General features: G+C 44.5%; 1 protein-coding gene across 1 annotated transcript; it reads right to left on the bottom strand.

Annotated features, from left to right (window-relative positions):
• Positions 1 to 3066: 3066 nt before the first annotated feature.
• On the bottom strand, positions 3067 to 13583 carry LOC107108396 (presqualene diphosphate phosphatase-like). The gene is made up of 3 exons (XM_015408826.1): positions 13439 to 13583; positions 5950 to 6401; positions 3067 to 3766 (listed from the first exon to the last, which is right to left on the bottom strand). Exons 2-3 carry the CDS (start codon positions 6365 to 6367, stop codon positions 3399 to 3401), a joined length of 786 nt encoding a protein of 261 aa, XP_015264312.1. The 5' UTR covers positions 6368 to 6401; positions 13439 to 13583; the 3' UTR covers positions 3067 to 3398.
• Positions 13584 to 27165: the final 13582 nt, after the last annotated feature.

Raw genomic sequence — 27165 nt, 5'->3', positions numbered from 1 at the left:
GACACAGCATGGTGGGCATAGCTACAAAATAGCTACCACAAAATGGCCGCCACAGCAGGTGGAACCAGCCACAAAATGGCTGCTGCAGCTTATCTTCAAACACAGTGAAGATCCTTATGCTATGGCAGTAGCTGCTGCCAAAGCAATTTTTTTGAATCTGCACAGCCAATCACATTTCCACTGACAAATCAGAAGCCTTGCTGGCCCTGCCCACTTTCTAAAAACACTTGGTGGGCCCCAGAAAAGGTGTCAGCAGATGCCATGGTGCCTATGGTCAAAACGTTGGGGACCCCTAGCTTAGATCTTTAAGCCATTCTGCCACACTTTTCTTCTCCTTTCAAATAAAGAATCTCTCTTTCCATAGAACAGTTCATACCAGTATTAAATGAGACTCTTTGCAAGCAACTTCTTTCCTGGCATTACTGTACATTTCTTTCACGCCATCAAAATACTGTAAAGGCACTTGAAAACAAATGGCAAACTGGCATTTATGTTCCTCACCTTGCTACTAACACTGCATGCTCTGAAGGGCCGCCCGTTTGAGACTCATAAACAAAGTTGTATCTAAAAACCATTCCACAAGTATTGCATTACAAGTAATGGCAAATAGGAGCTCTTGACAGCTACTAAAAAAGAACACCGAATTTAAAACAATTAGGCTTCCTTACACAGCCTCTCAGTCAGACATGCATTCTGAGTTCTGGGCTGGGAACTTAACTCCTAGAAGTGTGAGGGCCCGATTCAGATCAGGACTGTGGCACACGAGGAAAATGGGCTTAGACCTTCCCCCCCTCCCCCCGTGCCATTTCCCCTACATGAAATAACCCCAGAGAACCACTATTTGTCCTGTCGGGTGTGCACATGTACTGATATGAAAAACAGCATGGGAGGGAGGTATAAGCCCCTTCTCCCCAAGCACCACAGTCTCTATCTAAATCAGACCTCTCCCCAATCATGGACCTTGTAATACTCATGAACATGCCTTATACTGAATCAGACCGTCAGTCCATCCAGGTGATTACTGTCTACTTTGACTGGCAGTGGCTCTCCAGGGTGTCAGGTAGAGGTCTTTCACATCACCTACTGCTTGATCCTTCTAACTGGAGATGGTGGGGTCTGAACCTAGGACCTTCTGCATGCTAAGCAGATGCTCGACCACTAAGTCATGGCTGCTCCCTTTGCTGACTGTATCGCCCCAAAGAGGGCACAAGGAAAACATAATGTGTAGTTAAGCCCTTAGGCAATTACTAACATTTAAATGATTTTTTTGGTCCGAGAGATTAAAAGAGTTGGGCAAAAATATAAAAAAATATGTGAAAGTTTCCCTCCCAGCTCACAGGAAACAAAATATTTTCAGAATTCTCAGTGAAATAAGACGAATTACATTGAAGGTATGTTTATTGCCAAGTTTTCCCTCTAGAAATTAGTTTCTGCATGTTAATGCTGGTCTATATATTTCTCCATGCAAATAATACAACCGTCTTTCTGGTTTCTATGGTCTTGATATCTTTTCTACTTTGGGTGCAAAGGCTTGCTGCTCTATTGCTATTGCTTGAGATGTTTGTAATTATTCTATTCCAGTGTCGATATCTTATTAAAACAGTATTGTTTAATTACTGAATACACATATATGTGAAGAGTAAACAGCCTTTGGGGCTGTTATTATATACCAGGATTTCAAGTTTCTCCAACATTAACAGCATTTTTTATTTTTTACGGTTTCATAATGTTCAGAAGTGATCTTTCTAATTAATAGGGATGATATGTGTTCCTTCTTTAATATAGTTCCTGCTGCCCTGATATGCTCTCTGGGTTTGCTCTTTGTTAGATGTAGACATAGGCAGCTGTTGAAATTACTTTCATGGCCTTGTGTTTTCACATTGCCTTTTCAACTCAACAGCATCAAAATAATCCAGAGGGATAACTTCATTATTCAAGGGCTATGGCTTTCTCATAAAAGGACGGGTATATCCTCTCTACATAAACAACTTCAAATCAATTGACAGTGGTTTCAGAGTTTCATTACAACTGCTCAACTCATATACCTGCAACATCCAAGAGTGCTTTAATTTATTCTCAGTACATTGGGTTGGATCTGGCAAGGTTTTTCACTCAATTCACCTACAGCTACCATCCCACACAGCTTTTACACAAGTAGATCCTATCATACACACACCCAACGTAGTCTTTTTTAAAGTTCAAAGGGCACCCCTTCCTTCCTTATTCACCAACAGAAAAACTGGATGGATGACTTCAATCTAACCCACTGTATATTTAGCACTTCTGAATGTCAAGCAAATCCAGGAATTTTTTTAATCCGTCTGGTGTGGGATAATGAAAGTAGGCTAGAACAGGGGTTCCCAACCTTTTTGAGCTTGCGAGCACCTTTGGAATTCCAAAAGTATGGTGAGTGAAAATACAAAACGGCTGCTTCAGGAGGTGGAGCCAGTCACAAAAAGCTTACCTTCAGTCACAAAGTGAAGATCCTTGTGCTGTGGTGGCACCGAAGCAATGCTGTAAAAAATCTGCACAGCCAATCAACTCTCCAATGGCCAATCAGACGTATTGCTGGGGGAAAGCCCCACCTGGCCTTGCCTACTTTCTAAAAACAGCAAGCACGCTGGGGGACCCCCGAGCTAAACAGTCTCTTCCTGTGAAGTGTAGACCTCCTTCTCTGTAGTTATCCCTTCCTCCCCAAACTGCTCAGATACTTTTTATTATGAATGGAAGCCCTCTTACGAGATATGACTGAAACCGCTCAAGAAGGCAGATGAGAGCCACGCCCAGGACAGGCTGATCAGCAAATCAAAGCTTTAAAACTCAGAGAGTCCAGCCAGCTCCCTAAAGATGAAAGTCCGTCATGCAATCAAGTCAAGACAGCCGCATGATACCGTATTGTTTCAATTTCAAAAGCAAGCTACCAGCACCATTTGGAACGCACACAGCACATGCAAACAGTTTACACAATATCTAGTGTACAGCCATTGTATAAAAAAATAAATCCCACCAGCCGCTTCTGGGACAGCCTACCCATGTTTGTGCAACAAACACGCTGTGTATGGGCCAGTTCACAGGGATCGCCGTTAGTCACAAATCCTCCGAAATAACTACTATACGGCAGGCAACTGAACTCCAGAGGTGGCTTTAAAGTTCCTAGTATTGCGTCGTCTGGAATGTTTGTGATACTCTATGGGTTGACTGATGCCCATTCAGAGAACAACATGGCACCAATTAAGTCTTCCAGGCCGAAGTCGCGCATGTGCCCTTCGGAATGAATTTTGCTGGTCTTGCCCCATGCTTAGTTTAACAGCTGAAGCTCTATGATTTTTTATTATTATTATTTACAGTTTATGCTACAAGGAGCCCAATCATGCGTGGACTTGCTCTATTAAGAATCGTCAACTCCACACCGTAAAGAGAGCAGGAGCACTGATGGCCGACAGCCAGAAGTACTCCACCACGCTGTACTGCATGTAGCCCATGACTAGTCCAAAGAGCACATCGGTCACGTTGTGCCTGCCCAGCATGACTCGGGAAATCCCCACAATGAAGGCCCAAAGGACCACCAGGACGCGCAGAGGGACGGCCAGGATAAGGTGGTGAAGAACGAATCGGCAGACCATGGCAGCTCTGGTGGCGTGGCCCGACGGGAAGGAATATTTGTCCACGGAGATGGTGGCAAACATGTCCATCTTGTTGTGGGTGGGGCGCCGCCTCCTTACCAGTCCTTTCACTAGTGCCACCAAAACAAGATCAAGCACCAGAGCTGGGAGACAAGGAACAGAGACATTTTTTTAAAAAGGAGGAACGCTATAAACAACAAGCCACAGAGGTGTACGGTGCCATCCTTGCGGGTTTACATCTTTCTAAACCCAGTGAAGTCAGGTGGCTTAGAAAGGCATAAGTCAGTTTAGGATGGCACCATAAGAAATGTACCATAGTCCGGACCATACGCTAACTGCAGCTCTTGAGGTGAAAGGCAGTTCTTGCCTATGAAAGCTCAGGTTATGGCACACTGATTAGCATTTAAGGATTCATTGTTACTGTCCTTCATCCAACAGTCACAGTTCTTCAACCCTAACAGAATTCCAGGTTATGTTTGTAGCAGCGGATGACCATATACACCAAGGAATAAAACCAAGGCCAAGACATTCTATTTATTTCCAGAATTTATACACTGCCTTTCCAGAAACCTGTTCCAGGCAGCTCAAAAGATTAAAAACAATACAATAAAATCATTCGTAAAAAGACACGTTATTAATATTCACAGGCCAATTAAAAAAAAACATCCAGGGGCACAGAAACAGCATAAAACAATATTCCATAGATTAAATGTACAGACCAAAAAATAGATCTAAGGCGAGCAGTGGACCATTAAAAAAAAAAAGCTAAAAGAGATGGAAACCCTTAATTAAGAGCCTGGGTAAACATGCATGGTCTACCCTGATGCCTCAAGGAAAGTAAGGCAAGTGACACGAAGGCCTCAAGGTGGAAGACATTCCAAAGGCGTGTTTTTAATGTATTTTATTTGATGTGTTTTATCTATGTTTGTAAACTGCTTTGAACCCCGTAAGCAAGAAAGACGGCTAATAAATGTTAATCAACAAATAAGTGCCAACACTTAAAAGGTCCTACCCCCCGTTTGCCTTCTGCCTCTGCAGGCAAAGTCACAGAGAGCAGGGCTTGGGAAGAGGATTTTAACTGGCTGGCTAGGCAGCATGGGAGGTAACTCAGCCCTAAACTGTTCCAAGGGCTTAAAGGACCAGCACTTTGAACTGCGCCCAGAAACACTGTGTTATAATCAGTCAAAGCAAGCCTGGTTCCCAGGATATTATTACACTATTGAAAAAAGAGCAGGCAGCACGACTTCGAGACAAGCAAGGTCACAAAAAGCCCGTTATTACTCTCAGACTCTCGAGCAGCCCCACCTTCTAATCTATTTCCCAGTCCAGTACCCATTTGCTCCTTTGTGTAAGCAATAAGTTAGTGTTTGTGGAGAGTATGGCCAGTAAAATCCAGGAGGCTTTTTTGTACCTACAGAGGATTGGCTTGCTCCAAAAATAAACACTTATTATGGAACCAGAAGAAAGTTTTCTAAAAGTTAAATTATTACAAAAACTAAATTATTATAAGTTTAAAATAACTATTTTCCATGCAGCTTCATGTGGAGTTTTATTGATTATGGTTTATTCCAGGATATTATGAAGGAAATTAAGAATTTACAATGCTGAGCTGGATTTAAGAAGCTGACACCTCCTTTAAATATTGGATTACATCTGAGGAAGACTATAAAGTTGAAATGAGTTCACAACCGGGTACTCATTATGTTGGACCATGTGTACTTTTTTGCAATATAGTATAAGTGAGAATGTTGGACAAATTGTTGCAATTTTGTAAAGTTTTAGAAAAGCAATGTAAATCTTATAAATGTTGTTCATATCACAGGGTTTGCTTGTGGTTTTTTCCCCTGTGGATATCTGTGATCCCTTTTGTTTTGTGCTGCTGCTTCATCAAGCCTGTCTCCCTAAGAACATCTTTTGTTACCAGTTCTATGTATCGATAGATGTGTACCCGAATTTATATATGAACACCATTCTGGTTCCCCAGTGCTTCTATACCAAAGCAGAAGAATAAAGATCGAAACCGATGTGTGCCGCAATAAAATACAGCGGCAGTTCCAATGGCTTTTTAGTTACATTCTCATTTCCATACAAAACAGGGAGAGTTTCAAACCTGAGAGCAGAAAAATGGTGCTCTGGGAGATCCTTCCTAAAGGATCCTTCCTAACAGGCAAAGGAGGACAGGAAGGCAAAATACTGACCAGACCCACTGACAACAGGGTCACCAGTGAACCAACTGGCAGGAAGAACCAAGGCAATTGGAAGTAGTGTTAATAAGGAGCCCCTACTGGGTCAGAGAGAGAGCAGAGAGAGGAACGGGAGCTCTTACCAAAAAGCAGGTTGATCAGCACCTCACGGCCTGCTGAGCTACCACTTCTGCAGAGCCCGTACAAGGTGCCCGCGAGCCAGGGGATACCGTGCCCCGAGATCTCTATGACCTTCATGAGGGGGCGAGCGCTGCCCCATGAAGAATTCTCTCCGGCGCACACCCCTAGCCGTTTGGAAGCCCAAAGGTCAATGGCCAACAAGGAGCGCAGGGCAATACCCATAAAAGACGGGTTCAGCTTCATGCAATCCTCCTCGGGTAGAGCCTGTTGAGTGGCATTGCCGGCTGCCGGGTCCTTGCGACGAGATGGGCTTTCTGGGCACCCCTGGCTCTTCGGATTCATCAGTGACAGGAACTCCAGCCTGCTGCCAGGAGCCCGTCTTTCGCGGCTGCCCTTCGGGCTGTTCTTTGGGCTGGGCATGGTGGCACTGATCTACAGGAAAGGGTAGAGAAGGCTGCCAAGGAAAGAAGCAGGTGAAGCAACAGTTTTATGTAACGCATCAAAGCTTTAGTCACAGATTTTAAAAACATATCCCATGATTGTGTAAATCAGATACCACAAATTCTGACTGCAGTGTTCTGTACCACCAGTAGCTTCCGGATAGTCTTCAAGGGAAGCCCCAAACAGAGCACACTGCTGTAGTCTAATCAAGATGTTACTGGATCTTTTCTGCCCAGGATGTTACAGTGGCCAGATCTTTTCTGCCCATGAAGCTGGCCAAAACTGATTAAAGACAGCCCTGGCCACCACTGCTGGCTGTTTATCCTCAGACCAGGAGAACCCCCAAGGTACGACCCTGTTCCTTTAAGGAAAGTGCAACCCCATCCAGAACAAGAGATATCCCATTTCCTGGATCAAACCTCCCCCCCCTCACCACCAGTAGCACCTCTGTTTTGTCAGGATCAAGTTTCACTTTGTTAGCCCTCATCCATTCCAAAACCCCCACCAGACTACCTGTTCACAGTTTCCACAACCTCCCTAGGATCCACTGGAAGCACAATATAGAGCTGAGTGTTGTCTGCATATTGGCAGCAACTCAGCCCAAATCTCCAGATGACCACCCCAGTGGCTTTACATAGATGTTGAAAAGCATAGGGGCCAAGATGGAACCTTGTAGAACGCCTGAGGCCAAGAGCCAAGGGGCAGAGCAGCAGTTCCCCAGCACCATACCCTGAAACCTGCCTTCAGAGTAGGACTAAAAGCCACTACAGAACAGTGCCTCCCAGTTCCAACCCCAAAAGGCAATCCAGAAGGGTACCATGATCAATGGTATCAAAAGCCGCTGGGAGGCCCAGGAGAATGAACAGGATCTTATTCTCCCTGTCCATCCCCCACCAAAGCAACCACGGTTTCAGTCCCATGACTAGTCCTGAAGCGAGATTGGAATGGATCCAAACAATCCACTTAATTCAAAAATTCCCAAAGTTGCCCAGCCATCACTTATTTAGGCACCTTGCTCCAGAATGGTAGGTTTGAGACTGGGCAGTAGTTATTCAACTCTCCTGGGTCCAGAGTAGGTTTCTTTAGGAGTGGACGCACTGCTGCCCATTCCAAGGCAGGAAAGAACACCTCCTCTCTCAGAGAGGCATTTACTATCTCCCAGACCCCATCCATCACCACCTCCCACAGATTCAAGAAACCCGGAGGGGCAAGTGTCATACAAGTGGGTGGTAGGTCCTAAACTTCCGAGAATTTTATCCACATACTCAGAGGAACAAGCTAAAGGGTACAAATGGACAAATCAGCACCCCGGAGCCATCTGTTCCCGTCACTGCTAATGTAGAGTCCAAATCAAAATAGATGCAAGACATTTTATCTGCAAAGTGCTCAGCACAGGAGGTAAATAGACTAATGAAGGGAATACTGGAAATAAAAATGGAAAAATTTAAAGAACTGGAAATGAAATTAATCTTGAAATGGTATAGGATACCTGCTCAATCATCATATATGATTAGGGGAATGAAATCAGAGAGTGTTGGCAATGTAAAAGAATAAGGGGACATTATGCACATCTTTGGTGGGAATGCTCTAAGGTAAGAGAATTTTGGCAACTGATCCTGGAAAAGGTTGATAATTTATGTAACGTTAAGATTGAGCTGAATGAGAAAGTACTATTTATGGGAATTCTGGGAAATAATAAAGCAGACAAATCCAAAAAGGATTTATTTAAAGCTATGGTTCGAGCAACTCATGCAATAATAGCGTATGGATGGAAAGATGCCTTAAAATGGACTTTGGAAAGATGGAACTGGTACTTATATGAATGGATTCAATCAGATATTTTACAGGATAAGACATGGGAAGATAAGGCATTGGAGATAAGGAAGAAATGGTTTGGGTATATAAGATGGGTAAGAGAAGGGGGCCCCAATAAATATGTACTGATAAAACTCCATAGGGTGTGCTCATGTTTACAAATATAATAATAAGGTTCTTCTTCTAGTTGCTCGTGAAGGGCGGGAGGGAATAATAAAGGGGAAAATTGATTGATATTTGGTTATGTAAACTTGATGAAAAAGATTATGAATGAATATGAAATGTAAGACATCAATACAAATATATATTTTTAAACAGTGCTCAGCAAAATGATTGCAGTGGGCTGCAGAGCAGTCCACCTCCTCCTGTAGGCCAGAACCCAATAGGCTCTGGAGTACCCAGAAGAGTTCTGCAGGTCTACATTGTGCAGATGGAATGGTGGCTGAAAACTATTGTTTCTTCACTGCCATCACCACACCACTGAGGAGGCTTTCAAATGCGCTCTAGCCTGCGCCTTGCCACTGTCGCTCTAGCTGTCTCCCTTGGCTTTTCATCATCCACAGCCCCTCAGTAAACCAAAGGGTTTTTTAGGACCTGAGAGTGGGTGCAGACGAGCCATCAGGTCAGTGCCCAGGTGATTTCCTCATTCCAGAGGTCAACCAGGGCACTGTCAGGAGCACTGACCATATCAGCAAGGAAATCCCCTATTATCCGAAAACCGGTCAGATCAATCAGGCTACGGGGCAGATCACCTTAAGACAAACACATACACGTGCGCGCGCACACAGTTCCATGTTAATTCCTCTCATGCTGTTTCTGAGAATTCTGCCCAGAGCAGAAGCTTTAATATAGAGCATGATTTTATGTTCGGTGCTTTCAAACAGGCAATACCCATGTAATATGATACAGTCGCACAAGTAGATTCTACTACACCTATTCCTGCATGTTTGAATTGTCCCATGAGCTCACAGTCTAGAAGAATCGAAGCATTATTTCCTTGGCAGGCTTGATGAAACTAATAAAAGACAGCTGTCCTCCTAAATAATCTGCAAATGATATTTTTGTTTAAACTAACATATTCATTTAGGACCCTCAAAAAAAGGGCCTTTGTTGGGTTGTGATAAATTCACACAAGCTTCTTAAACCTTTTTTGGGGGAGGCAATCAAGTCACAGCTGACTTATGGCCTGCTGCTTCATGTCTCTTACTAAAACTGAAAAAAAAATGGAATTAAAATGGGACATGGTAAATATTGCTTTAGCTCCATCAGGGGATTTTTGTTTGTTTGTTTCTTACAGACACATTTCCAAAGAAGATATCTTGGTCATTCTGATGTACACTTTCCAGGAACGAACGGAGCTGATGCACCCGCCAAAGCTGGGAAAAAGCACTCTGGGCCTCTTTTCTAAGGTGGCTGTTGTGTTGAGTAGCACTCCCAAGCTGCAACCCTAAATTTCCAAGGGAAGTATCACCCCCTGGAGGCACTAGAGATTATACATTGCAAATTTACTTGGGTTACTGGAGCAAGTAGATAAATGGGTACGCAACCCTGAATTTTCAAGGGAAGTATCACCCCCTGGAGGCACTAGAGATTATACATTGCAAATTTACTTGGGTTACAGGAGCATTCAAAAGAATTTCAGAAGAAAATCAGCTTGTATTTCATAGATTAGAGCAGGGCTTTTTTCGTGGAAAAAGCCCAGCAGGAACTCATTAGCATAATAGGCCACACCCAACAGCAGAAACTCATTAGCCTATTAGGTCACACCCCTGACAGCACAGCTCATTGGCATATTAGGCCACACCCCCATGTTACCAGAAGTCTGCTCATCCAGCCACACCCACCTTTTGCTTCTTATTCTGTTTACCCTTGTTTGTTGTCAAAACCCAGGGCTTTTTTGTAGCAGGAACTCCTTTGCATGTTAGGCCACACACCCCTAATGTAGCCAGTCCTAATGAGTTTCTGCTGTTGGGTGTGGCCTATTATGCTAATGCGTTCCTGCTGGGTGTGGCCAACTTGGGAGCCAGCCGGAACTCAAAAATAGCCCTGGATTAGAGCAAAGCTTTTGACTGTGTGGACCATGAAAAGCTGTGATTGGTTTTAAAAGAAATGGGTGTGCCACCACATCTGATTGTTTTGATGTGAAACCTATACGTTGGACAGGATCTTAGGACAGAATATGGAGAAACAGAATGGTTCCCAATTGGCAAAGGTGTCAGACAAGTATGTATTTGATCTCCTTATCGCGTTAATCTATATGCAGAATATATCATAAGGAAAACGGGATTAGATTTAGATGAAGGTGGAGTAAACATTGGTAGAAGGGATATTTACAATCTAAGGCTGTGATCACACACACTAACTAATCCACTTTCAATCCACTTTTGATGCACACTGAAAGGAGTAAACATTGGTAGAAGGGATATTTACAATCTAAGGCTGTGATCACACACACTAACTAATTATTTAGTGTGTGTGATCACAGCCATTGATATGCAGATAATACCACATTACCTGCAGAAACAACTACTGACAAACTTGGAAGCAGAAAATGCCAAAGCAGGATTACAGTTGAACATCAAGCTGGGGGAGTTACACAACTCTGACAATGAAGAAATTGGAATGGTTCCAAGATTTTCTGTTCCTTGGCTCCAACATCAACCAAAAGGGAGACAGCAACCAAGAAATCAGAAGGAGACTGAGCCTGGGAAGGGCAGCCAAGAAGGAGCTAGACAGGATTCTTAAGTGTGAGGATGTGTCGCTGGTGACCAAGATCAAGATAATTCATACCACAGTATTCCTCGTTTAACAATATACGGGTTTGAAAGTTGGACAATGAAGAAAGCTGCCAAGAAGAAAGTGGATTCATTTGAAACGTGGTGTTGCAGAGAGTTTTATGGACTGCCAAAACAACCAAAATTAATGGATTCTAGATCAAATCAAGCCTGAACTCTCCCTAGAAGCTAAAATGAGGCTATCTGTACTTCGGTCACATTATGAGAAGACAACAGTCACTGGAAAAGACAAAAAAGCAAAGCAAAAGTTGAAGGCAGCAGGAAAAGAAGAAGATCCAGCATGAGATGGACTGACTCAATCGAGGAAGCCATGGCCTGCAATCCCTTGAGAAAGGCTGTTAACAATAGCACATTTTGGAAGTCATTAATTCACAGGGTCACCATAACTCAGAAGTGACTTGGCGGCACTTAACACGCACACATGATCCCATCCAAGACAAAAGAGATCTAAAGTCCCCAGTTTGCCTTTCTACTAACCCGGAGAAACCTCTGTCTTCTCAGGATTAATAGAAAAGAGCAAGAGTCCAATAGAACCTTAAAGACTAACAAAATATGTGGCAGGGTATGAGCCGAGCGCCGAAGAATAGACTCTTTTGAACTATGGTGCTGGAGAAGACTCTTGAGAGTCCCTTGGACTGCAAGAAGATTAAATCAGTCAATCCTAAAAGAAATCAACCCTGACTGTTCCCTGGAAGGCCAGATAATGAAACTGAAGCTCAAATAGTTTGGCCACCAAATGAGAAGGGAGCACTCACTGGAGAAGATCCTGATGCTGGGAAAGATTGAAGGTCAAAGAAGATGGGGACGGCAAAGGACGAGATGGTTAGACAGTGTCATAGATGCAACGAACATGAAGTTGAGCAAACTTCAGAGGATGGCGGAAGACCGGAAGGCCTGGCATGATCTGGTCCATGGGGTCGCAAAGAGTCGGACTCGACTGTGCAACTGAACAACAACAAATGAGCTTACTGCTCACTTCTTCAGATTAAGTTTCAGTTTGTTCACCCTCATCCAGCCCATTAATGACTCCCAGTGCCAGTTTGGAACATCAACAGCATTCTTGGAATTAGACGGAAAAGAAAGACAGAACTGGGTGTCCTCTACAGATTGGTGACACTGCAGCACAAACCTCCTGATGACCTCCTCTCCCATCAGCTTCATGTAAGATATTAAATAGCTTTATTTATTTATACATTCGATTTATTTACCGCTCTGACCCCAAAGGGTCTCTGAGCAGTTTACAGGTAGTTTCAAATACATTTTTCCCTAACTAAGGCCACATAGTATACAGGGGTGGGGCTGCCTACCGGCACCCAGGTGGCAGGGCTGTTGTTCTCCGGCTCTGGCATGCTTTCTCCAGGCGGGGGATGAGATCAAATCCTGCAGAACCCCACAGGTCAACAGCCATGGGGCAGAGCAGGAACTCCCCAGCACCATCTTCTGAGACTCCCCCACCCCACCAGAGACAACTCAAACCACTGCAACATGGTGGGGGCCCCCCACCCCAGTGCCAAGAGCCTGCTGAAAAATCCAGCAGAGTTTGCAGGATCACATTCCCCCCTGCCTAGTTCTTGGTAGAGGTCATCAACCGAGGCCACCAAAGCAGTCACTCTTCCAGACCTTGGCCTGAAACCAGATTGAAACTGGTCCAGAAAAATGAGTCTCTGCCAAAAGATAACCCTACCTGCTTGGACTCAGGTCCTGCTACAGGTCTACTGTGAAAAGGAAATATTTCAGTAAAAAAGTAAATTAAAAAAGGACCCCAAAGGCTATCTAGAACAAATGGAAGTCCCCCCCCCCCTTTTTTAGGCTATTTAAAAAAAAACCCTTTAAAAAATACCCTCTCCAGAAACGCTCCAGCTACTTGGCTGATTTGCTCTCAAGCACCTTCCTAGAGGGACGTACACTGAAAGGGCCGTGACAGGGAACTCTCGTCAATCCCTCCAGGGGTAGAATCTGAGGAAGAGGGAGGAGGTTTCCCCGGCGGAAGAGCAGCTTGAGCCTCCGCCCCTTGGCGACTGTTTTCCACGGCTGAGTGTTCTCTCTCGCACGGGATCTCCACTCGTCCCATGGAAGGAAGCCCACTCGGTGACCTTGGGCCACCCTCCCACTCTCTCTCTCAGCCTAATCTACCTTGCAGGGCTGTTGTGCAGATAAAAACGGAGGAAAGGAGAACGATGTTGTCAGGCGCTTTGGGTCCCCATGGGTGGATGGGTGGGGGTGGAGGAAGCGGGGAAGAAATGTTGAAAGAAAATTTTAAAAGGGGGGGGGGAGGCGCTTTAAACAAACACACACACAAGGGGCGAGGAACCCGAGTCGGCTCTTATCCCGCTCCCTCCAGAGTAAGCTCCAGCATCCCCTCCTTCCCCTTTCTTCGTGCCCTGGCCGAAGGGCATCCTCCCCTTCACCTGCCTCTGCAGCCGCTTTGAGATGCACATACCTGCGAAAGGACGAGCGGCCGTCACGCGCATGCGTGCACTCACTGTTCTTCCATTCTACCCCCGCTCGCCCCCCCAACCGTCTGTACTTCCTCCCTCCCGCTACTTAGCAACCTTGACGAGTTTTCTTTTTTTTTCCTCTTCCCACCATTCAGCCAAGCTTCCGCTTCCGCTTTACATGGAGGGCGGGCGTTTATACGCCATCTGTCCACGTGACATTCCTCCAGCCCTTGGCAACAAGGGAGACGCTGTCGGGCAGGTCCTGGAAGAGGCCTATGTGTCACGGTGGGACTTCCGTTGAAGAGAGAGCTTCTGTCTTTATGGTTTAGAGCCCTCCCCCACCATTCAAAAAGCATTCGAATCATAGAAGTGTTTTTTAGAGACGGGTTCCAGACTCACGTGCGGCAGAAGATCTCCCACTTGTCAGACATCAATATGTCCTTAGTGGGCAGATTCACGTAGGGTTGTGGACGCCAGGTTGGGAAATTCCTGGAGATTTGAGGGGGGAGCCTCGGAGGGCGGGGTTTGGGGAGGGGAGACAATGCCATAGAGTCCGGCCTCCAAAGCAGTCATTTTCTCCAGCGGAATTGATCCCTGTTTCCTGGAGATCACTTGTAATTTCAGGAGATCTCCAGGCACTGCCTGGAGGTTGGCAAGCTTCCAGGGGTACAAAAACCTGGGGCCAATAGGCTATGAAGTATAGGAAGCGGGCTTAGGGTCCTATGTGATCCAGACCACATCAGTGGCCCATTTACAAAAACTATTATGTACATAGAAAAGAGCAAGAGTCCAGTAGCACCTTAAAGAGTGACCAAATTTATAGCAGGGTATGAGCTTTCGTGAGTCACTGCCCACTTCTTCAGATACCTGCCACAAGTTTTGTTAGTCTTTAACGTATCTGAAGATTTAAGGTATCTGAAGAAGGGAGCAGTGACTCACAAAAGCTCATACCCTACCACATCTTTTGTTAGTCTTTAAGGTGCTCCTGGACTCTTGCTCTTTTCTACTGCTATAAGAAAGACTAACAAGGTTGCCCATCTTGATCTATTAGGAAAATAGTGAAAGTGCTACAGGGACTCTCTAGTTGTAGAAATAGCTGCAGAAAAAAACCAGAAATCATCCCCCAAAGCCACCATCAAATTACAAACAAGTGTGGTGGCAGCTGCTGTCAAAGCAACATTCAAAAAAATCTGCAGAGCCAATCAAATCACCAATAGCCAATCAGAAACCTTGCTGGACAAAGCCCCACCACTTTCTAAAAACACTTGGTGAGTGCCAGAAAAGGTGTTGGTGGGTGTCATCATGACATACACAGGCACCGCATTGGGGACCCATGCATTATGTCTACAGGTTGCATCACAAAACACCCAGACCCAGAGTTTTGTGCACCCAGTTTTCTTCATTATACCTTCTGATTTTACATAGATTCCCTGAAAATCCAACATCACATCACACCTCTACATCCATGACCACATTCTGCACCACATAACAGCACCACAAAAATATGTATCTAACACTTTGTGATACTACCCAGGGAAGGAAACATGCATGAAAAAACATGGTTCCTCATGGCTTCCCACAGTTTTTACACAATCGCCCAAAACTCATTACCAAATCACATATCAAACACGTGCACAAAATGCACCACGCCAAGAATGGATCCAGACATTTCATGGCACATGGAAGAATTGGAATCTCAGGCAGGAGTCCTCATGGATTCTTGTGATTTTTACATGGAGTCCCCAAAGACAGGTTCAGTGTTTCATGGTTTACCAAGGTACAAGTAAATGGATCTGATTGTTGGACAAATAGACAAAAATACTTAATATTCAGAGTTTGCAGTGGATCTTTGCTTCACTGGAGAGGAGGCATTTCTTTCTATGTAAAAATCTTTATTTTTCACAGGAAAAGCCACAAAATAACAGAGACTAAGGTTACATCTTCAGAGCTACAAACAGACCAATCACACGGTCTCTCAACAGCAACTGTAATGGAGATTCTCCTTCTTCTTGACCCTTAGAAGGAAATCATCTGAATGCATTAACCAATGATTGTGAGTAAACAGATTTGCTCTGAGCCAGATATTCCTTCCAGGTCAGTCTAAACAATAGCACACCAGGTAAAGCAGATTAACCCTATAATGACTGAATTAGACCTTGCAACACACACACATATTTCCAACACTGATAACGTAGATTAGTATGATTTTTACATGAATTCCAAATCTTAGGTTACATCAGCATTCACAAGCAAAAACACATGATAAGGAAAGGATAGCAAAAAAAAAAATTATTCTGATAATTTGGATCAGGATAGCATTTTTTTCTGGGTGAAATGTACCGGAATGGAGTTCCGGAACCTCTTCAAGTAAATACTTTTTTAAATGTTTAAAAGTTCATGGGTTTTCTGTATACAGACTGAAAACTTCATTTCCCTCTTGAAAGTTCCGGCACCTCTTTTAAAAAAAAAAAAGTCCTGGATGGAATGAAACAGGAAAGAGCTGTGATTTGGATGAAATGGGGTCAGAGGCTTCATGTGGGAATCAGATGTTCGGTTAAGTCCATTTGCTGCCCTCTCTAGAAGTGCCAAATAGCTTCCAGTATGCTCTTCAACTGTTTTAGCCATCATGTGAACTGTGTGTGTCACCTGAACAAACAAAGGCAGAGCACCAAACCACAAACAATTTTATCAGATGGGTTTTCCCCCCTTGCAAGAATCTCCCTGCAGCTGCTTATGTTGGCTGAAAAGTAAAGGCAAAGCATGCATAGATCACAAGGTAAAGAGTCCTGCTCCAGTTTTCTGCAGCTGATACAGAATCAATATACCTCTACAAGGTTAGAAGGGTAGAATACGAGAGAATTTCAGAAGAAAATCAGCTTGGGTTTCATAGATTACAGCAACACTTTTGATTGTGTGGATCATGAAAAGCTGTGGTTGGTTTTCAAAGAAATGGATGTGCTACCACATCTGAGGAGCTGCGATGGCTCAAGTGGTTAAGACGCTGAACTGCAGGCTGTGGAAGGTCAGTAGTTCAGCAGTTCAAGACCCAGGTTGCCGCATGATGGAGTGAGCTCCCATGTCTAGTTCCAGCTCCTGCCAACCTAGCAGTTCGAAAGCAAGAAATTGCAAGTAGATAAATAGGTACCACTCCGGTGGGAAGGTAACAGCGTTCCGTGAGCCTTGGTGTTTAGTCATGCCGGCCACATGACCACGGAAACGTCTTCGGACAGCGCTGGCTCTTCGGCTTTGAAACGGAGATGAGCACCGCAACCCTAGAGTCGGATTCGACTGGCTTTCGAGCAAGGGAACCTTTACCTTTACCACATCTGATTGTTTTGATGTGGAACCTGTATGCTGGCTATTGTTATAGAATCATAGAGTTGGAAGGGGCCATACACACCATATAGTCTGATGAAGATGGAATGAAAATTCTTGGAAGGAAGATTAACAATCTGAGATGACACAACATGACTGGTGAGAAATACTGAAGACTTGAACTGACTACTGGCTAAAGCAGAAAGTGCCAAAGCAGGATTGCAGCTGAACATCAAGAAGACAAAAGTCACAACTACTGGGGAATTACACAACTGTAAGTTGAATTGCAGGCTATGGAAGGTCAGTAGTTCAGCAGTTCGAGACCCGAGTGTGCCGCATGACGGAGTGAGCTCCTGTCTCTAGTTCCAGCTCCTGCCAACCTAGCCATTCGAAAGCAAGAAATTGCAAATAGATAAATAGGTACCACTTCGGTGGGAAGGTAACAGCGTTCCGTGCGCCTTGGTGTTTAGTCATGCCGGCCACATGACCACGGAAATGTCTTCAGACAGTGCTGGCTCTTCGGCTTTGAAACGGAGATGAGCACCGCAACCCTAGAGTCGGATTTGACTGGCTTTCGAGCAAGGGAACCTTTACCTTTAAGGATGATGATGAAGAAACTGAAATTGTTGAAGATTTTCTATTCCTTGGCTTCCTCATCAACCAAAAGGTAGACTACAACCTAGAAATCAGAAGGAGATTGAGACTGGGAAGGACAGTCATCAAGGAGCTAGAAAAGATTTTTAAGTATAAGGATGAGCAAGATCAAGGTTACTCGTGCCATAGTCTTCCCCATTATTATGTATGGGTGTGAGAGTTGGACAACGAAGAAAGCTGACAGGAAGAAAGTTGATTTATTTGAAAGCTGGTGTTGGAGAAGAGTTTGACAGATACCATGGACCACCAAAAAGACAAATCAGTGGGTTCTAGATCAAATCAATCGTGAAGTCTCCCTAGAAGCTAAAATGAGGCTATTGCCCTTTGGTCACATTATGAGAAGACGAGTCACTGGAAAAGACAATAATGGCCCCGGTCACACAGCAAAGTTGCCGCGGGAGAGGCACGGATGGTGGGCGGATTATCCGGGCGCGATCACACCCCAACATCTGGGAAGTGGAGCGCACCCGTGGCTTACCACCGACAATGCGTGTTAAAAAACTAGTACCTCCAAGGTAGTAGTAAACGTTTGCCATGGGCTGCCTCCAGACGCCGGTGGTGTGATCGCACCAGTGCGTGGCATTCCCCTCTGGTCCCTCAGCGCCGAGGGAAGGACTCGTGGTATGCCGCCAGTGCATCTGATTGCATAATCGCGGATCAAACTGCGCCGAGGCAATTAGCCACGCCTCCCCCCGCGATATCCGGCCCGTGCTAGGAAAAGTTGAACGCAGCTGGAAAAGAGGAAGATCCAGCATAAGATGGATTGACTCAACCACAGTTTGTAAAACCTGAGTGGGCCTATTAACAATAGGATGTTTTGGAGGACATTAATTCATAGGGTCGCCAAAAGTTGTAAACAACTTGATGGTACTTAATATGCATGCACACACACATGAATTAATGCCATCCTAAATGCCCTATCATCAACAGCCTTGCTCAGGTCTTGCAAACTGAAGGCCATGGCTTCCTTCATTGAGTCACTCCCTCTCATATTGGGTCTTCTGCCTGAAATAACATTTAATGGTATCAGCTGCCTAGAGCAAGCGATCTGAATGCAAAAGAAGTCATGCTCCTTTTCTTATCAAAGACAATAAAATCTATCTAAAGTGTGTGAGACTGTGGTTTAGAATACTTCCAGTTTCTCTCCAGCCTATTTTTATAACCTTTGATATAACCCGTTTCTTTATAACCCTTGAACAGCTTTGTTTCCAAACCTTACCTGATGTTAGAACTGGTTGTACGCAGTGACATAGCTGCTGGATGTCAGGTTTCCACCCTCCAATGCTTTTCTCCAGCCCTCCCTGCAAATCTGAGCCAATACCACCATCTGCTGGGCATTTGTTACACTTTGTGTTAGTGCTGTCTGCAATTTCCATTTCATGACATTTAATTCCAAAACATCCTTTTCTCCCAACAAGCTGTTTACAGGCTGGTACTTGATCCGCACATTAGGAGAAGACGTGAGTCACAGGAAAAGACAATAATGCTAGGAAAAGTTGAAGGCAGCAGGAAAAGAGGACGATCCAACATGAGATGGATTGACTCAGTCAAGGAAGCCTTCAGTTTCCAAAGACCTGAGCAAGGCTGTTAAGGATAGGACGTTTAAGTCATAGGATCGTCATAAGTCAGAAGCAACTCGACAGCACTTAACACACACAATTCACTCATAAGCCCCATTTAGGGCTGCCACGGGGGGGCGGGGAAAACCCCGCTTTGGAGGCCCGATTTCCGCCGCCGCGGAATCAGGCCCCAGGGGAAACTCCGTCCCCCCGAAGCTCAGCGTGGCTGCGTCACAGGAAGTGACGCAGCCATGTCGCTCACGTTGGGGGCGTGGCCCAGATCGTCGTAGGGAAAACTCTATGGTTTTCCCTCCGACTATCTGGGCCACGCCCTCAACGTAAGCGACGTAGCACGTCACTTCCTGTGACGTGCTGGTGGTGCGCACACGCAAAGCATGTGCACGCACCGCCAACAAACTCCCGGAGCCCAGAGAGGCTCCCCCGCCGCCAAGGTAAGAAGACTTGGCAACCCTAGCCCCATTCCTCCAGTCTTTCTTTGGGTTACAAATCCCAGGCCAGGATAAATGTTTGGGGCGTAGTGGAACCTAGTATAACTGGAATACCTTCCAGGGAAACATCAATAAAAAGAAATTGTTCTTTTTGAGTTTTTAATGGGTTGGATTCATTGTTGGTCGATGGACACAAGGATTGTGAATCTATTGGGTGAAATGGAAGAAAAATAATCATTTGCATTGGAAGCATAGAAGCTTTTTGCAGTATCCCCGATCCTCCACGTTTCCCAGTTAAGGGGAAACTGCTGTTCAAACAAATTGCAAAGATGACCTGACTCCAATGTTAACAAGAGAAAGAAATTTTACATACAAAAATAGAAGCACATCTTACATGACATATTCATGTGGGTACATTTAATTTATTGTGAACAGATTAACTTCAAAAAGGTTGACTTTTGCTGCAGAATCAACTCACCTTGCTGGACAGGTAAAGTATCACCCCACCAACAATACTTCCTGCCAATGTAAACATCTCTGTACTATTCTATCTAAATTCCTGGCTCTGTGTTGTTTGTGTGTATGCTTGATTTTATATTTGTATGTTTGAGAATCCTTTAGTAAAAGAAATCACCACTTTAGTAATCTAGCCTCAAAGTCTATTGCTGGGGACTGGGAATTCAAACTCTAGTATACACGTGTTATAGTTCTATAATTAATGCCTATTGACTTTTAATAATTCATAATTCCCCACATTTATTAATAAAATAATTTGCTGAACAGTTCTCTATCTCTATTATGCCCTTCTCAGTTAAGTCATGCGGTAAAGAAACTTCACACTAATGTGCTTAGTGTGTGCAGCCATTTTTTCTGATTGAGAAATCTTAACACAGCTCGGGTTGTCGTCTTTAAGTTGAATTGGCTTTTGCTCATCAACTCCAAAGTCTTTTAGTAACTGGTCTAGCCACAACAGTTCTCTGCATGCTTCAGCAGATGCTATCTATTCAGACCCTGTGGAAGACAAACTTAAACGTAGTTTGCTTTCTACCCCCACCTCCCTACAGGAACAAGTACCCACTTGTGGATTTATAGTCTAAACTGTCTCCTGCTCAACCTGCATCCATATAACCAACTGAGAGCCAGGTCACACGAGCGAGATAATCGGGGGGGAGGGGAAGCGAGGCTTTTTGCTCTGGAGCAAAATGAAGTGCGGTATCGTGATCAGACGTTCCCCCCAGGCTCCGTGCTCAGGCCGTCAGCCGCCGATCACACATTGATGGTGAAGTGTGGCAAAGAAGGGTGAGGCGGTTCAGTAGTACGCGCTTGTGCACATGCACAGTTTCGCAGTAACGCGTTTGTGCGCATGCACAGTTCTGCATTCGGACGCGTACCACGGAGGTGTAAAAAAAAATCTGGTGGGACGCAGACGGGCACCGGATGCAACAGGATACCAGCGCTTCCGCGATCAGACGCCCACTCGCGCTGTGCGTTTTCCGGAAACTAGGGCACTTTCTCCGGTATCTTTTTACTCCGCATCTTCGACAGGCGATGTGGGTTGCCGACGGGTGCGGGACACTTGCCAGATGTTTTCGTGTGATTGCACCCTTAAAATCCGCCCAATATTCATCCCTATTGCGCGGCTAATTCTGTGTGTGACCAGGACCTAAGTTTGGATTACTGGTGGAAATTTTAGTTTCAAATCTAAAGTGCCTTTTAGATATCTAGCCACTCTTTTTACTGCAACCCACTCTTTCTTGCTAGGTGCACTTGTCTTTCTACTAAGGATCCCAACACTGTTTGCTGTAGTGGATCTATTTGTGGTTCTTAGGTATAGAAGTTTTCCTATGGCAGTTCTATGTCAATTGTCTTTAGGTAAAGGTTTGCTTATTTTGGTGTTCTTAAGAAAGTCAGTTTCCACAGGTGTTGCCACTGTGTTGGCATTTTCTAGACCTAACGTCTGTGACCGTTCAATTATTGTCTGTCTCTGGTTTAGGAGAAATGAACCATCGTCCCCCCTTTCAGTTAGTATGCCCAAGTAGTAAGAAACATCTCTTAATTTCTACTTCTCTGTTTAGGCACTCTACCACACTGTTATAGTCCATTTGCATGTCATAACCCAGAATCAAGTCATCAACATATGCAAAAATAACAGTACAATATCCATCTTTGTGTTTAGTGTACAGACATGAATCCACTTCTCCTTGCTTGAAGCCTTGCGCTATTAGCATTGTGTGTAATTTTTTGTTCCAGGCACATGCAGCCTGTTTTAGTCCATACTGCCCCTTCTGTAGATTGCAGGCTTAATTTTGTTGTTTGGGGTCTATAAAACCTGGCTGTGCCATCTTCCTGGATCTCCCCTGAAGAAATGCTGTCTTTACATCTAGATATTTTACCTGCATTTTCTATGATGCTGCTATGCTCAAAAGTAATCTGATTGCACTGTTTCACCACCAGTGCAAAGGCTTCATCAAAGTCCTGACCATATTTTTGTGAAAAGCCTTTAGCAACTAATCTGGCTTTGTAGCATTCTACATTTCTGCCTGCATTTTGCTTGACCTTAAATACCCACTTGCATCTAATAGGATCCTTTCCTGGTGGCAGCTTCATCAAAGTCCACATTTTATTTTTGTGTAGAGCATCAGTCTCCTCTTGCGCTGCCTTCTTCCACCTACTGGCTTCAGCCAGTGTTCCCTCTAAGCTGAGTTAGTGTGAGCTAGCTCACCATTTTTTGCCTCCAGCTCACACGTTTTTGTCTCAGCTCAGGAAGGATGGCTCCAGAGCAAACTAATTTATGTAGTAGCCAAATTGCTTGCTCACAACTTTAATGCCAGTAGCTCACAAAGTAGAATTTTTGCTCACAAGACTCCACGGCTTAGAGGGAACATTGGTTTCAGCTGTCAGCATCTGTTCTACTTCGTTCCAGGTAGAAGCTTCAGACATTAACACTAACCTTGTGAGGTAGGACAAGCACAAGGCTGGTATGCCATTGTTCGGTCGCGATGAGCATCGGAGGTGGTGGTCCTGGATTTTCATCTACAGTCACAGAGCTGTCCAGTCCACCTGTCTTCTCAGTCTTACTTGCTTCCTCTTCCTGTGTTGTACTGCCCTGAATCTCTGGCACAATTGCTTCAGAATCTGCCTTTTTTGGTTGTGTGTCTTGTTCTGATGTTTCATCATTGCGCACTGGTTCAAGGTCCAAGATCCAGTACTAGTCATCTAGCACAGGAAGGCATTCTACACAGGAAATCCACTGACTTCAGTGAGCTTTACACCTGAGCAGAATGGCACTTCTCTACCGGCCGTGCTTCAATCAAAGTGAATCACAAGCCTGAGGTGGGGCCTGTAGTTCTCCTGGAATGGGGCCAGTAGTTCTCTTAGAATGACAATTGATCTCCAGACTACAGCAAACATTTTTCCTTGGGGGGAAATGGCAATTTTCCAACCCCACCCTACCCAGGCCCCACTCCAAATCTCCAGGAATTTCCCAACCCAAAACCAGCAATCCTAACCCATTCATGCAAATCCCTCATGTTTCCTAGAACAGAAAAGACTCAGAAAGGACTGCTGGGAAGAAGGGAATATGAAGAAGAAGAGATTGGATTTATACCCTGTCCTTCACTACCTGGGATCCCAGATCACCGCAGACTGTGACAGCAGCCATGAAATTAAAAGACACCTGCTCCTTGGGAGGAAAGCGATGGTGAACCAACAGCATGATAAAAAGTAGAGACCTCACCCTGCCAACAAAGTCCGCATGGTCAAAGCAATGGTATTCCCAGTAGTCATGTATGGCTGCGAGAGTTGGACTATAAGGAAGGCCGAGCGCCGAAGAATAGATTCTTTTGAACTATGGTGCTGGAGAAGACTCTTGAGAGTCCCTTGGACTGCAAGAAGATCAAATCAGTCAATCCTAAAAGAAATCAACCCTGACTGTTCCCTGGAAGGCCAGATAATAAAACTGAAGCTCAAATACTTTGGCCACCAAATGAGAAGGGAGCACTCACTGGAGAAGACCCTGATGCTGGGAAAGATTGAAGGTCAAAGAAGACGGGGACAGCAAAGGATGAGATGGTTAGACAGTGTCATAGATGCAATGAACATGAAATTGAGCAAACTTCAGAGGACGGCGGAAGACTGGAAGGCCTGGCGGGAGCTGGTCCATGGGGTCGCGAAGAGTCGAACTCGACTGTGCAACTGAACAACAACTTCACTACCCAAAGGTGTCTCAGAGCGGCTTACAAACTCCTTTCCCTTCCCCTCCCCACAACAGGCACCCTGTGAGGTAGGTGGGGCTGAGAGAGCTCTGACAGAAACTGCTCTTTTTCAAGAAAAGCTTTGACAGAACTACGGCTTGCCCAAATTCATCCAGCCAGGTGCAAGTGGAGGAGTGGGGAATCAAACCTGGTTCTCCCAGATTAGAGTCCGCGCACTTAACCACAACACCAAACTGGCTCTCTTGAAACAGCCCCCCCAGCATCAGTGCCTTTCACTGACCTATGTCAGGATCCAACCCACTGTTTGTTTATATTGGGATTCAAGAGGGTTTTTTGACAAGTTCCAACACACCACTAAAACCATGAAACTTAATAAGCCTCAGCACGCGCGCACGCACACACACACACACACACGTGTTTTTCTTGAACCACAATCATGCCTGGGCAACTTTGTGTTTTTTTAATGTTTAATAAATTATACAATATTACAAGTAGGAATAATCTGGAAATATACACTTTGTAAATTAAAAACTAAAAAGGTCAAATTATGTTAACTAAGAGCAGAAGTGAACCAATGCAAAAGATCTTTGGGGCCACCAAGGTGAAGCCTAAAGCAAAAGCATTAACAGATCGTAATAGCAACAGATTGAGGGGTTTTAAAGCCCTAGGAACAATTTCTTTCTGGGCAAGATAGTTAAATGCAGGGAACCACTTCCTGTTAAAATCTTTGTATAAGGAGATGTTGTCAGAGTAACAAACCTGGGCAGTGATCTTTTCCATTATAACTTGTTCCCAGATTTTGTGGTGCCACATTGAAAGGGTGGGACCTGAAGAAGACTTCCAAGCATAAACTAATTTGTCTGCAATTAGGAGAGTAGCTATGAGGTCTTTCTCTAGTTTCAAAAGTGTGGTGTCTCTCCAGTAATTTAAAAACAGAATCTCTGGAGTTAGCAGGATTTTGTGACCAGTAATACAATGGATATGGGTTTGAATTTCCCTCCAAAAAGGTTGTAGCTGGGGACAAAGCAGCCAGCAATGAACATAAGAACCTATGGACCCACAATTTCTCCAACATTGAGAAGAATGAGAGGAACGGAAGCAACATGGGAAAGCTGCAACGGAGTCTGATACCAGTAGGCCAGATGTTTAAATGTTTGGAGTTTCACACTGATGACAGATGAAGTAAATGTGGAAGAGCTCCATATAGTAGCGTCTCAGCCCTTTCACATGAGAGTACAGCTCTTCGATATAGTTGATAAATCTGAAACAAAGAGAAAAAAATGATATTTCTGCTGACCAGCAGTGGGCACTGTTTAGTAGCACATCTCCTTAACAAGGCTTCTGAAACAAAGGAGATTAAATGTTAAAACAAATAGAGTTAAACTGACAGTAATTTGACAGGGAAAGAAAACAGTGGCCCTTCTAGAGGATTAAAAAAAAAGATTATTCCAGCAATTTGGCAGATACCTTCCAACCTGTCAGATTTCGCTGCTAACAACAACAACAAAATACTGAGCAGTTTCGGTAGCCAGCAACCAAAGCCCCCCCTCCTTTTTGTTGCCCATTGCTGGTGTTAGATTTAACCACCCTACCGAAACTGTGGTCAGAATAACTCTAAATTAGGGGGCAGCAGCTAGGTAATGGACAATCTTACTCCCAAACAAGACAGAAATTTGTAGATGGGGAGAGGACAATATTGTTCATTATGAGAAATCTCCAGGGCTGTAAATTTGTTCCGCAAGGGGGAAGAATAGAGCATGCTCAGTCTCTGTAGCCAAGGCCCTCAGATGCCTATCCGAGCTAGCAAATAGCACAGCCTTCCAAAACCACAGCAGAGCAATGAAGTCACTCCAATCTGAGGAGAAAATTTTGGTATTGGGGACTGGGCATTGGGGACAGAAGGAGAACAAATGCTTTTACTTTCAGAGGAGAGCCATGTTGGTCGGCAGTAAAAGCAGAGAGCCAGTTTGGTATAGTGGTTGAGAGTGTTGGCCTAGGTCGGATCTTGGAAACCCAGGTTCGAATGCTGGCTCTGCCATGGAAGACCTTGTGCCAGTCATACACTCTCAGCCTAACCTACCTCACAGGTTTGTTGCAAGGATAAAATGGAGGAGAAGAGAACAATGTAAGCTGCTTTGGGTCCCCATTGGGGAGAAAGACGGGGTGCAAATAGATAAATAAAAGAGCCAGATATAAGTCCAGTAGCATCTTAGAAAACAGCAAGATTTGCAGGGTATAAGCGTTTGCCAGTCTCTCGAAAAAGACTCGTGAGAGCTTATACCCTGAAAATCTTGTTGGATTCTAAGGTGCTACTACAATAAATAAATAACACTAATAAATACTGGAGGAGCTGCGGTGGCTCAAGTGGTTAAGACGCTGAACTGCAGGCTGTGGAAGGTCGGTAGTTCAGCAGTTCGAGACCCGAGTGTGCCGCATGACGGAGTGAGCTCCCGTCTCTAGTTCCAGCTCCTGCCAACCTAGCAGTTCGAAAGCAAGAAATTGCAAGTAGATAAATAGGTACCACTTCGGTGGGAAGGTAACAGCATTCCGTGCGCCTTGGTGTTTAGTCATGCCGGCCACATGACCACGGAAATGTCTTCGGACAGTGCTGGCTCTTTGGCTTTGAAACGGAGATGAGCACTACAACCCTACAGTCGGATTCGACTTGCTTTCGAGCAAAGGAACCTTTACCTTTAATATATACTGGACTTGAAATGCTTTTATGTTTCTGTACGTACTAGTTGTCTTTGGGCTGTGACGGCAACCTCTTCATCTGCCTGGATATTAATGGCAGGGGGTGGGCAGCATTTCAGAGCATGGTAGAATACAACATTTCTAACAGATCCCAGCACCGTATTACAAAGTAGTGATGTCATCTTTCTGCCTTATGGCTGGACCTAAGGTAACAATGCCCCCGAGTATATCCTTTTGACTGTATCTGACGAAGTGTGCTTGCACATGAAAGCCTATATCTTGAATAAAAGTTTGTTGGTCTTAAAGGTGCCACTGTACTCAAACTTTGTTCTGCTACTTCAGGATAACACAGCTACACCACCTGAATCTACCCTTTTGACTGTGACAGTATTCAGAAGTGGGATTGGTCTACTGGCTAATACAATTGCAAAGGCACTGAACGTTACCTGCTCAGATAGTCTTGCCTTTGTTTAGAGCTGGGTTCCAAGCAAGGTACAATTTCACTCTGACAACACAACAGAGGTTCACAGAAAATAACTTTTCCTTTCCTAGGATTTACTTTCCCTTTGTGTAAATGTCTCCCCCCCCCCCAGTTTATAATGAATTTTATTAGAAGTTTATAATGAATTTTATTAGAAGATAAGTCAAGTATACATAAACAAGAATACTGTTTAAACATTAATACCAACTGTAAGTTCAGATACATATATCACAATGCCATCTATTAACATGCCATCAGAATCATCCTATGACCATGTCCTTGTCACTTTCTTGTGATTTTCCAGTTGTTCTACTATTTTTGAAATGTCTTTAACATCCAATATATTATACTTATCCCTTCACT

This window comes from Gekko japonicus, unplaced genomic scaffold, assembly GCF_001447785.1.
Source record: "Gekko japonicus isolate JY-2015 unplaced genomic scaffold, Gekko_japonicus_V1.1 scaffold3753, whole genome shotgun sequence".
Taxonomy (NCBI): domain Eukaryota; kingdom Metazoa; phylum Chordata; class Lepidosauria; order Squamata; family Gekkonidae; genus Gekko; species Gekko japonicus.
The sequence above is the reverse complement of the archived record's forward strand: the minus strand, read 5'-3'. Positions and strand labels throughout refer to the sequence as shown.